Below are 12,155 nucleotides of genomic sequence, written 5' to 3'. Positions count from 1 at the left end.
TCTGCCAGTTATGTGAGTTTTACTCTTTTTCCAAATGTAAACATCTTTTGTCCTGTTTTCCATGAAGCTTCATTGTGGTATTCAACTTCAGCACAAAACCTCAAATTTGTAAACCTAAACTGAAAACTGTAGAGACTGGAAAATAGTTAAGTTTAAATTGGCAAGTGTTTTGATGTGTCTGGATCAGCTGTCCAAATTTGTTTTGAGGAGTACTTACTTGCAGAGAATGGCAGCTCATCTGTTATTTATTTATGTTTTTTTTAATGGTTGTATAATTTTATTTTATTTTTTAATCAGTAGTCTTTTTATGTGATCTCATTCTTTTGTGCATAATAAGCCCATATTTTAAGTTTGCTTTTTTATTTTTGTACACACCACCATTAGGAAGGCTGGCTGCCTGTTTCTTCTTTAAGATAACCAGGAAACAATATGAATTGGTACCTAGCTAGTTGTTAATTTACTGTTCTGTCTGCAGAGACTTATTAACATCTAATTGCCAATGATATTTATTGGAATGTCTCCTATTTTCCTTCAGTGAGAATTTCCATGAGTTCTGTTTTGTCTAACTTCATGGCATATGCAGGCTTACTAGCCATTTTAGGCTGACAGAATCTTCTTCCACAGAATGCCTGCTCTGCAGCTTTAATATTTGTGTCTTCAGGAAAGTGATCCTAACTATGAGATCAAATGCCTACAGGCCCTTGGACAGGATTTTATCCTGTAGCAAACCTGTGAGATACAATAATCACTAGCAATTAAAGATAATTTACCTTGCTTTAAAAGATAAATATTTAGCAATTCTAGAAAATCATTTTTCTAACTCAAATTCCAGTAAGATTGATGAATTTATTTTTTAAAGAAATAAGACACTTTTTTCTCTAAGATTATGCTTCTATATCTGTAGTCTGACCTTTTATGCGAGATAGATCATACTTTATTATGACTTCGTACACTTGTCCTGAAAGCATAGCAAAAAGCTATCTGTATAAAATACTTCAGCCTTTTGAGGTGCTTTGTCATTTTTCTTCAGGAAATGTTCAAAGAAAATAAAAATAACCACTGGAAATTGTGTACAACGGGTTTTTGGGGAGCAGATAGTGATTAGAATAAGAAGATAGATTAAGAGGTGTATGCTGCATTGAGAAAGTGTGGAACCAGTCTTTGCTCACAGAAAATGATAGCTAATAACAAGATCAACTCAGAGCCTGCTTTCTTCAGCATATTCCAATAAATCTGGTCTTGATTACAGGTCCCTGTGTCACTTGAAGTAATTTGTAGCAGCTTGTCTTGGTTATGTTAGGGTCATTAATCCTATCTTTGCTATGTGTATCAGTTTCTGCATACTCAATTTTCAGCACATTATACCTACATTTGAGGTTAACTTTTTCCTCTTCCATTTTATTCCTTAAAGGCCTTGATAGAGTTGCTTTTATATTTTGTAGGTCAAACAAATGCTCAAATATCCAGAATAACAGAGGAGTTGTCAGAAAAGAGTGAGGAGGTGGTTCGCTACCAGGAAGAGATTTCATCCCTTTTGTCTCAGATTGTTGATCTTCAGCATAAACTCAAAGAAGTAAGGAAGTGCTGATGAAATGTGCGTGCATGGGTGCATTCGCATGCAAGCAGATGTGCGCTTGCAGTGGGTGAAAACAGTCTTGGGAGGGGGGTTACATCACTGTGACTGTTTCAGGAAAGTATGATAGAGGATCAACTCAAGGAAATCAGCTAAGAAAATAATAGACACCTTTTTTGTGCTTTCAGCATGTGATTGAGAAGGAAGAGCTGAAACTTCACTTACAAGCTTCCAAAGATGCTCAGAGACAACTTACAGCTGAGGTACTTAAAGTGCACATGTACATTTGTGTGTGTGACAGAATACAAGAGCAGTAAAACTAAATGATAACAAGAGCTTTCTTCTTTTTAATTATCATTTATTTATTTTAAAATGATTTATTTATTCCTTTTTCATTATGGTAGGAGCCAGATGGTCAGAGGAAAAGAATAATTGCTTTTAGTTAGGTCTGCACAAATACTTTTGTGGTCCATAGGAGTCTGAAAGGCGAAGAGGATGTTCCAAGTAGATAGATTTTACTTACTTAGTTGTTATGAAAAAGAGTGCTTTAATATTAATATTACTGGTTACATCAACAGTACTGTAGCTCACTGTAGCTTTAGTTAATTCTCGTTCTTCTTTTGCATTTGTAATTAAGGTATTTGCAGTTTTTTTATGTACTTTGGTTTTAATTCTGTACTCCCTTGAGTCTTAATTTGGACTTTGTCCCTCAACACTGAAATTGGTGTGAGTGTTATGCTGAGTGTAATCATAGAATCACTGAATGGTTTGGGTTGGAAGGGACCTTTAAGATCATCTCATGCCAAGCCCCCTGCTATAGGCAGGGGTGCCTCCACTAGACCATATTGCTCACAGCCCCCCATCTAGCTTGGCCTTGAGTGCTTCCACAGACAGGGCCTCCACAGCCTCACTGGACAACCGGTTCCAGTATCTCACCACACTCACAGTGAAGAGTTTCTTCCTAATTTCTTATCTAAATCTACCCTCTTCCAGTTTAAAGCCATTTCCTCTCATCCTTCTGCTGTCTGCCCTTACAAGAGTCACTCTCTAGCTTTCCTGTAGGCCCCTTCCAGGTGCCGGAAGGCCTCTATAAGGTTCCCATGAAGCCTTATCTTCTCCAGGCTGAGGATACCTAAATCTCTCAGCCTGCTCCTGTAGAAGAGGTCGTCCAACCCTCTGGTCATCTTCATGGCCCTCATCTGGACCCACTCCTAGAACTCCATGTTTTTCTTGTGTCTATTATTGCTTTCAATTTTAGTTGTCAGCATGTGCTGTATAATGGTAGAAATGTGGTACTGAATCCATCCCATCTAAACAAGTTACTCAGTTTCACTGTGTCTTTTTGTTTTGCTCCTGTTTAAGCTTAATGGTATCACGTCATCTTTTCTCTTTCAGTTACATGAGTTGCAAGACCGGAATGCAGAGTGTCTGGGTATGCTGCATGAATCTCAAGAAGAAGTGAAGATGCTGCGTAGCAGAGCCAGCTCCGTTGCTTGTCTCTGCCATCCTCAGGCATGTAACTGCTGTTATGGCGTATACCTGCTGGCACAAATGGCCTGGAGTAAACAGCTGTTACAGTCACTGCAGTGGGAACCATTTTGATATAGGCAAAGGAGCTGAGGTTTTTCAGTTTTTTAAGGTGTACACTTCTGAGAATTTCATAGTTAGTAAATTAATCATTCACTTGCTGTTTTATGATATTAGGATGGCTTTTCCTTGTTATGTGACTTTTATTTTAAGTACAGGAATTGATATGTTCAGTTGTGCTAAGTTTTATAACTTGAAGATATTTAAGAAACAAACCTTTTTGAGTTCAAACAATGTTTTTTTTCCTTTAAGTATGATGTGCTTTTATGTCCTTATCTGCTTATCTTGGGAAATTAAACTTTAAGCATAATCAGAAATGTGTTAGACTCATCGCTGAAGATAACTAAACCAATGGAAAAGAAAAAATGTTAAAAGCATTTATTTTCTTAGTATCAGGAATATTCTTATTAGTGTATCGCAAACTTCTGGGCCATGCTGGTAATTTGTCAGGTTTTGATTGGTCATTCTGCTTATACAGAAACTCTCATGTATGTTTTGATCTTTTAAGAAGTGCTCTTACCAAGTGTAGCTTAACTTAAGAAACCAAGTTTACCAAGCAAGTAGATTTTGCTAATGAAAGCTGAACCGCTTTATGTATGTGTTATTATGGTGTAAAACTTATTTCTCCCCACCTTCAGACACTAGAAGGTCTATGCATTACGTTCCGTGTGAAACATAACAATGAGAAAAAAAAATTGAAAATGTTCAAGTATTTTGAAAAATGTTTTCTGCTAAAATTATTGTATTTAATTTGTCAATTCTTCTGCTTCTCTTTTTTCTTCTAGGATTCCCTTGCAGCAGAAATTGAAGGGACAATGCGGAAGGAATTGAGTCAGGTTGATGAATCTCTCCTGTCCAAGCAAAAGTATGTTTTTATATATCTCTATGTGACATTTCAGTACTTTTCCATGTGTTTATATTAGATAAGGTGAACTGACTTCCGGAAATCTGTGTGAACTTTCATTCTACAGTACGGTTTCTAGCTAGCTTTAAAAAAAAATTATTAGGTAGTAGACTTTTCAGCTTTGAAACATATTATTCTTAATTGGTTCCACAAAGAAGCTGGAAATTTGCTAGAAGAATATTGTCTCATTCTTCAATTTCTGAGATTTTTGATTCCAATTCTCTGACAAGCAGCACTAGTTTTATCACTTTGACTACTTATAGAAAAATTATTTGCCTAATGCTACTATAACGTTACTTTAGCTGATAACAGTTTCTAAAGTCTGGAGATTTATTCCTGAAACCACACTTCTGAGCAAGAGCCTAAAACAGAAACTCCTAAAATTTCTCAGATAGTAATCAGTAGACAGTTTTGTCCTTCCCGGTCAAAATAAGCAATTATTCTGATATTAAAATAGGAGTGTCTTAGGTAATTCTGCTCTTCTGGGCTTAAATCTTTTTAGTCAGATCTCTGTAGTCTTTGGCAAATTAGTTGTGCAAAGCTTTATTATCCTTTTAAAAGTGCTTCTGAAACCCACATTTGTTTCCTTGTTTTTTTTCCTGCAGGAGTCAGCAGAAACGAGTATTTGACACAGTCAGGGTTGCTAATGTTACTCGTGGCCGCTCTTCTTCTTTTCCTGCTCCATTACCAATCCCTGGATCTAATAGGTCAAGTGTTGTTATGACAGCAAAGCCTTTTCAGTCTGGAGTGCAGATGGAAGGCCATGCACAGATGACCCAGAGGAGCAACTCTGAGAGGAATTTGAAGTAGGAAACAGGCTATCATTGTCTTTCTAAACTGATTTACTTAAAACTAAATCCACACTGTACCCTTGGTATGTATGAGAAAAATATTTAATTTAGTGGTCTTCATATCTGTTACTATTCCTTGTTTCTCACAGGGGCAGACATAAGCCTGGGCAGCCAGGAACTCCTGGAGACAATGACTTAGTCACAGCTCTGCACAGGCTCTCACTCCGTCACCAGAACTATCTGAGTGAGAAACAGTTCTTTGAGGAAGAATGGGAGAGAAAAATGAATTTGCTGACTGAGCAGAACGAAGGGGCTAGTGGCTGTAGTACACCAGCAGAAAGTTGTTTTTCCTTGGGTACAAACTCAGAATTCACTGATCTCTCTGCCAGCTCCAGTAACCTCCGTGTCCTTCTACCAGAAAAACTGCAAATTGTCAAGCCCATCGAAGGTAAGCAGATGATCTTCCTTCTTCTATGAGCAGAACAGGATTTGATATTAATTTGCCAACTTACTCATGTGTATAGACAGACATGATAATAAAGGGAAAATATCACTTTCTATTTGGCTTTCTTACATGGTGCTAAGTGTTAGGCTTTTTCTGGCTGTTCGCATTGTCATCCAAGTGCACTGTGTTCTTCAGCAACAGCACCAGTTGGCTGAAATTGTTGTGATCAAGCTTTTTTGTAACTTTTGTAATAGTAATTTTTGGTTCTGAAACTATTATCTTTTGTCACGCCAGGATCTCAGACCCTGTTTCACTGGCAGCAGCTTGCTCGACCCAATCTAGGCACCATACTTGACCCGAGGCCGGGTGTTGTTACAAAAGGTTTTACCCCTCTGACTGATGATTCTGTGCACCGCATCTCTGACTTGGAGGAGGATGATGAAGAAGGGGAAGGAGGTATAACATTTCAAGTGCAACAATTCTCCCCAGAGAAAAAGAAGTCTGCAGTGGCAGAACCAGCGTCAGGGATATTCCTGTCACCTATTACTTCAGTAGCAGTACCACTCATTGGTAAGAAGTACAGTTACTGACTTTTTCCTCATTTTGCATGCTGATTTCTGAGGTTTTAACCCGCACTAGATGCCTTGATCATTTTAGCTGTTTACGAACTGCCCAACCTCCGCATTCAAGTCTGCAGTAAATTTGTTAGGGAGACATTTTCAATTTCATCTACATGTTCCAAAATACAGTTCTGAGAGTTGTAGGTGATGTTTGTCTTCCATGTCAGTTTTTTAATTAGGTGGTACAGCACTGCTGGAAAACTTACCTGGGATAAGATTAAATCTGAGTAACGATATGCTAAGCAGTTACCTTATAAAAAAATTGAAGATGACCAGTATCTTCCATTTAATTATCAAAAATATGCTGTTCGTGTTAGTAAAAGATATAAAAATTTATACCTTTATAAACTTTATAAAAATTCTGTGGAAAACAGTGCCTCACAAAGGTGAGGCTGAATATCCTAATGTTAAATTTATATCAGGCCCCTTGTGGGAAAATTACATATTACAAACGCCCATCTTTTTTTTTGCCAAAATACAAATCCCTAAGGAAGGCTGTTGTCAGAGAATGGGAAAAACATCCCTGCTTTCTCTTGGCGCATGGGCTTCATCACTGTTAATGTGCTGAGCTCTCTGATTGCGGTGTGGGATCTCAGACAGAAATTTCTTACCAGTACTCCACTTTTTGTTGGGTTTCATTTTAGTTTAGAAATATATCTCCAGTAACTTAGTTTTCTGCAGAATTCTATACTAAAGTAATTCAAAGCATTATTTCAAATACAACTTAATACATGTGGTACAGTCTCTTCCTGTTCTCTTCATCTTCAGAGCATTTTATAAAGGCTAGATAAAAGCTTGTACCTTCTTTTCTGATTCAAGTTGGATGTCCATGTTTCTTGTACTGTTAGTTAGCTTCTGTGGTTATTGATGTTACTAACATTTGAAAAGCATAATTTCAGCTCATCTTAAATAGGAAAAAACATAAAGCCAGAAAGTAAATGGATTTTAAAATAAACTAATGGTAGTATCTTTTTCTCAACTGAAATAGCTGATTTAGAGATAACAATGTCTTTGCTGTCTTTTAAAAAAGCTAAAAATTAGCAGTGATACCATCATATTAAGCATTGTTTTCATTAATCATGATCAGTCTCTATTTTTAACCTCATGGGATGTAAATTCTCCACATTGCAGCATCGAATCCTGGCAAGTGTCTGTCTTCAACAAATTCCACATTTACTTTTACTACCTGTAGAATCCTTCACCCATCTGATGTCACCCAAGTTACTCCCAGGTATGATGACTGCTGACATCCTAAGAATTGCTGCATAGAATTAGATGATTGGTATTTATAGACAAGTTTAAAATAAAAATAAACTAAGATAGGCAACACATTAAATGTTATTCATTACAGGGGTTGCAATTACAAAGGGGAAACTTGAAATTCTCTAGAATAAAACATATGTTTTTTTTTTTAATCCTTTTTAAAAAAACTAAGCTATTGCTTAGTGTTGTAACAATTTATTTTTGTTTCCTTTCTACATGTTCAGACATGAAAAATTGTATAAGAAAGATAAATGGTTTGGTACTTACATCAAAACCTCTGTCAACCGGTATCTTCTAGATGTTTTGCCGAACACTAATAGTGAATCCACTAAAGCTGAAACTGTCAAAAATAGCAAGTTTACTTTTTCTTGAACATTTCATATACTAAAGGGCAAATGTAGAGCCAAGCAACTACAAATATGTCTAATGCTGCATATATCCATGCATCTTCTCTGTTTCTCTTTTGTTTCAGCTCTACGTCTGCTCCATTTTCACTTGGAAATAGTGGAAACAGCATTGGAAACCACGTAGTGAGCACTCCAGCCATGTCTTACAGGCTTAGTATTGGAGAATTTCTCACCAACAGAAGAGATTCAACTACCACCCTCAGCAGTACCAGCAGTCTGGCTCAACTTTTGCAAGAACGAGGCATCTCAGCCAAGGTTTATGATAGCCCCCTGTTAGATAAACTGCCTCTGCTACAGCCCCCTCGTACAGTCCCCATTCCTTCTACTCCACCCAATTCTCCTTCACACTCACCTTGTCCCTCCCCTCCACCATTTGAGTCTCGAGTGCATCACTCAGAAAATTTCCTGGCTTCAAGACCAGCAGAAACATTCTTGCAGGAAATGTATGGCCTAAAGCCCTCCCGTAATGCTCCAGATGTAGGCCAGCTGAAAATGAACCTGGTGGACAGGCTGAAGAGGCTGGGTATTGCCAGGGTTGTCAAGCCCCCTGATACACAGGACCACAAGAAGAATCAGGGGGCAGAGGTTAGCCTGCAGAGGCCAGACTCAGCTGTGTTTTTAAATGCGGGTAGCAACTTAATGGCAGGACTGAGAAGAAATCAGAGTCTTCCAGCCATGATTGGAGCATTAGGGGCCCCAGTCTGCACACAGTCAACAAAAATGAATATCCTAAAGGAGGACTGATTGCTCTGGACATTGGTGTAGTAAATAATAGAAGAGGGAGAAACATCCAGTACGGAAATGGCTAGGTGTGTTACAGAAGAGTTTGAGAAGGCATGTGCATGTGAGAAGAGCGGGGAGAGAGAAGTGATGGGATCAAGAAGAAAAGAATGCTGCTTGGGTCTGGGGAAGGAGGCTTTTGTGGAAGATAAGAAAGAAGAAACCAAAGCTTAGTTTTAAGATTCCTCCAGCATCTGTCTTAGTTTAAATAAAAGACCAATGTAGACATTTTCAGTATTTTAACCTTTTAAACTGTACTTGTAGAACTGTCTTGCAGGTGCTGTTATATTTTTTCTACCATATGACTATAGTATTTATAATTTGTTAGCAGTCAGGCTGTATCATTTGAATATGATGTTAAGACAATAATCAGTCTGACCAGCATCATTTGTCCAAGTTCTTCTCTGTAACAAATATAAAAACTTGGGACTACTTAAATTCTAGTATTTTCTAACTCAGAAACTACTCTTTTGAACTTCCCATGTTGAGAAGCAGAGGTGAGAACCTTTAATTTGATATTTGAGCACAAAAATGAATGATCAGGATTTGTTTTTTTGAAAGAGTGCAATTGTGCTAGTGAGTTACTCACAGAACTTAATTTCTTTCTCGAGCTTCTGAAGCAAACAGTGGAAAGTGCAATGAACGAGAACTAAGGAGCATAAAAGTATGTATTAGGGTGAAAATTCCAAGCTAAGAAATCTTATTTTTTCTTTTTTTTTTTTTTCTTCCCCACATACAAAGAAAAATTTTGGTATTGTGAAAGGAAATAAAAACTAGGTGCTTGATTAAGAATTTGTTTTCATTTGGCATAAGCAGAGAGCATTTGCCTAAATGCTTCATAAATCAGTAATTTGGGTCTTGACAGCTAGACATTCTGTATATTGGAGAGTTCAGCAGCAACATCATGCCTTTTGTTCAGATATTCCTGACTGTAGGCAGGATTTTGTTTGAAAGATTTCATTAACATCAAAATTTATCATTCTGTATTCAGAGAATGGAAGATGAAAGCTAGTGTTCTTTGTAGCATTTTTTTGAATGCAGATCAATTTGGCCTGTGTTGAAATTGTGTTTGAATGATGAAAAGTAGCTCTGACCTTCATTCTGAGTTAACACTGAGGCAGACTTTTTCTCTCAAAATAGAACACCATTGGAGAAATGTGGTTTCAGAGTGGCATTCAGCAAAGTAGTATTGCCTGCCCTGCTTTTTGAATTCCTTCCTGAACAAGCTTCTAGTCTTAACTGCATAATCTACAATAGATTTGTCCTCCATTCCTAGGGGGAATAGATCTTTGCAAGTGATCAGAATGGAAACAGGTTCTTAAGTCTGTTCATTATATTTTTTTTTTTTCCAGTGTACATAACATAAAATCAATGGTTTTAAAGTTTTGATACAATTAGTTTGAACAGCCAGTATTTACCTTGGCTGTTATGGTATATGTGGGACATAGCTGGCATCTTTCTGGATGCATGGTGTGAAGCACTGGCGTAATTACACTGATTTGCATTTGGCATATGGCACAACCACACCCTTGTTGCTGCAGGATTGAGTGGAGTAGGGCAGGAAAAGAAAGCTTCTTAAACCGATTTATAACGTGGCCTTTCTGCTTTTACAGCCCTATGGATCTCATGATGACTCTTATAGAGCAGTCTTTTTTTGTAAAAGGATAAGGATTAACCACTTCAAACTTGCACAGGGACTCTCAGCAGAAACTTGTCTGTCAGCAGCGCACAGAAATATTCAGGAACTCCTGGAGCTGCCTTTTGCTCTCTAAGAATCTTATGAAAGGTGAATTTTATTTGAAGTACTATATACGGGTTAATTTGTTTTTTAAATAAAAATATTTAATTCCTTCATGTAAATATTTATGTTTGTACTTCCTTAACTGTGCACTGGGCCTTACCTAGCTAAATAAGGTAAGAATGAAAGAGCTGGAGGGAAATACTCTTGCTCTCCAGTGAACTAAGGAATGACTTGACAAAAGATTAGGTAGTTTGGTATAAAAAGGGAAGTATATAATGTGTCAGAAGTCTGTCTGTTTTATGCACTCTTATTATAGGAAGGCATCTAAGAGACAGATAATTTTAATAGTATTTCACTGTGTTTCTAATTAGCTTCATTATCTAACTCCAGCCTTGTGATCATCGTGTGTGTTTTCAGCAGAAAAAAGGAAAATAAATTAAATCCAAATTCCTTTGGCAGACTATGTTTCCATTAAAAGCTATGTAGTAGCACATTAATTAAATGCATGTTTCTTTTCAGGACAGTTCCTTTTTCTGTAGCCTAGCAATAGAAACTGTTCCCGTTCAAACAATATGACAAATGTTGTGGGGTTGGTCGGTTGCTTTCTGTAGGATCATCAGATACTTACACAAGCAGGAAGGTGATCAAACAGTTTGAATACTGTTGTGTGTGTATTCATCCAGTTTTTTGATGCGGTGCTACAGTACTTTTGAAATTCTGTTGAGCATTTTGTATACATGTGCCTAGCTTGCAGCAACAGGGAAAGCTGCTACATCTTCCAAGTTTACTTCTTGGTGCCAGAATCAAGCAGACAAACACGTGTACTTATGATAATGTACTTAAGCTGCCATTGTTCTAGGAACTCGTTTGGGTTCCACAGTCTCCTGCAAGAGAGGGAATGAACTTGGATGACTTAGGTAGCTGAGATCTTGCTCAAGATCTTTTTGTCCTGCAGAGGTGTGATTTGATTGAGTGAACTGATGGAGAATTGTACTTGGAAAATGTTCTGCTCCTTTGCAAATCTGAGACAAAAAATAGGTGCTACAAAGAAAAGAAGTGCCATGTTTGTGAAAGTTGAAGACACTGGGAAGGAAGTTTTTGTAGTGTCTACATTTATTCAGGTTGGCTTAAATCAAGTACAAGTTTATAACTTTCTAGTTGTACAGACATACAATTCAAGTTTCACTGTGTTTGATAAACTTGGAGATACCTTCACACTTAAAATACATGTGGGCTGATGAAGTCAAAAGTCTACTGCAGTCAAAGAGCATCGCAAGGGGGATGAGGGTAATAGGTTTGAGCCTCGTTTGGCTGTTACACAAGATTACACACGATGTTGGAAAGGTCTGGGAATGGTGTTTTTTTGTTTTGTTTTGTTTTGTTTTCCATCTGCTTTTTGCACTTACTGTTGTTTCATGGTGGAATGTAAATTTCATAATAAACATGTATAACATGGCCTTTTTCAGTATGTTGGTCATCTTGTGTGGTTTCTTCCAGATGTCATCATCTGTTCTGCAATGTTATTTAGTAAAACTAAAATTAGAGCTTTTTGACACTTGGCTAGAATTTAGCAATTTGTGTACAGTCTTGGTGAATTGGTATCTGCGTGAGTATTGCATATAAATGCTGTCTTAGAAATTGATTCAAAAGCTTGATCAGGCTGTGCTAGTCTATTTGCAGCTGTGTTCATGCTTAAGCAATTAAAGGAAATCTAGATGTGCAATGCAAGTTGTGGTCAGGCTTTGCAGTATAGGTGTGTCAGTTAAATCCAGAAAACAACACTTAGAGTGTTCTGCTGCCTTTTGAAAAACATTTTACTTATGAGTGATAAAACTTCACATAAAATCACAAGGAGGTCATTAACTTCTAAGCAGAATATCTGAAAGTGAGCTTCAGCTGAAATCAATATGCTTATGCTTTCTGGTACTACAGCAGCTGATGCTGCATTCTTCTAGCAATTTGTGACAAGTAGCAAGAAACAGAAAAGAGACTGGACTACTCTGCTACAATTAAGTATCCATTTAGGTCAGTGGCTTTGTTTGCA

General features: G+C 37.4%; 1 protein-coding gene across 7 annotated transcripts in view; it reads left to right on the top strand.

Annotated features, from left to right (window-relative positions):
• TRAK2 (trafficking kinesin protein 2) overlaps window positions 1-11,579 on the top strand; it is a 31,907-nt gene extending 20,328 nt beyond the window's left edge. For 6 of the 7 annotated variants that reach the window (XM_032445982.1, XM_032445981.1, XM_015868117.2 and 3 more), the window contains 9 exons: window positions 1,443-1,573; window positions 1,762-1,836; window positions 2,969-3,085; window positions 3,946-4,025; window positions 4,670-4,870; window positions 5,005-5,303; window positions 5,595-5,870; window positions 7,052-7,151; window positions 7,656-11,579. In XM_032445982.1, the coding sequence (XP_032301873.1) occupies window positions 1,443-1,573; window positions 1,762-1,836; window positions 2,969-3,085; window positions 3,946-4,025; window positions 4,670-4,870; window positions 5,005-5,303; window positions 5,595-5,870; window positions 7,052-7,151; window positions 7,656-8,334 (1,958 nt within the window). In that variant the 3' untranslated portion in view covers window positions 8,335-11,579. The remainder of the gene's footprint in view (window positions 1-1,442; window positions 1,574-1,761; window positions 1,837-2,968; window positions 3,086-3,945; window positions 4,026-4,669; window positions 4,871-5,004; window positions 5,304-5,594; window positions 5,871-7,051; window positions 7,152-7,655) is intronic. The other variant, XR_004308046.1, reaches the window with a different exon arrangement.
• The last annotated feature ends 576 nt before the right edge of the window (window positions 11,580-12,155 follow it).

This window comes from Coturnix japonica, chromosome 7, assembly GCF_001577835.2.
Source record: "Coturnix japonica isolate 7356 chromosome 7, Coturnix japonica 2.1, whole genome shotgun sequence".
Lineage (NCBI taxonomy): Eukaryota > Metazoa > Chordata > Aves > Galliformes > Phasianidae > Coturnix > Coturnix japonica.
The sequence above is the reverse complement of the archived record's forward strand: the minus strand, read 5'-3'. Positions and strand labels throughout refer to the sequence as shown.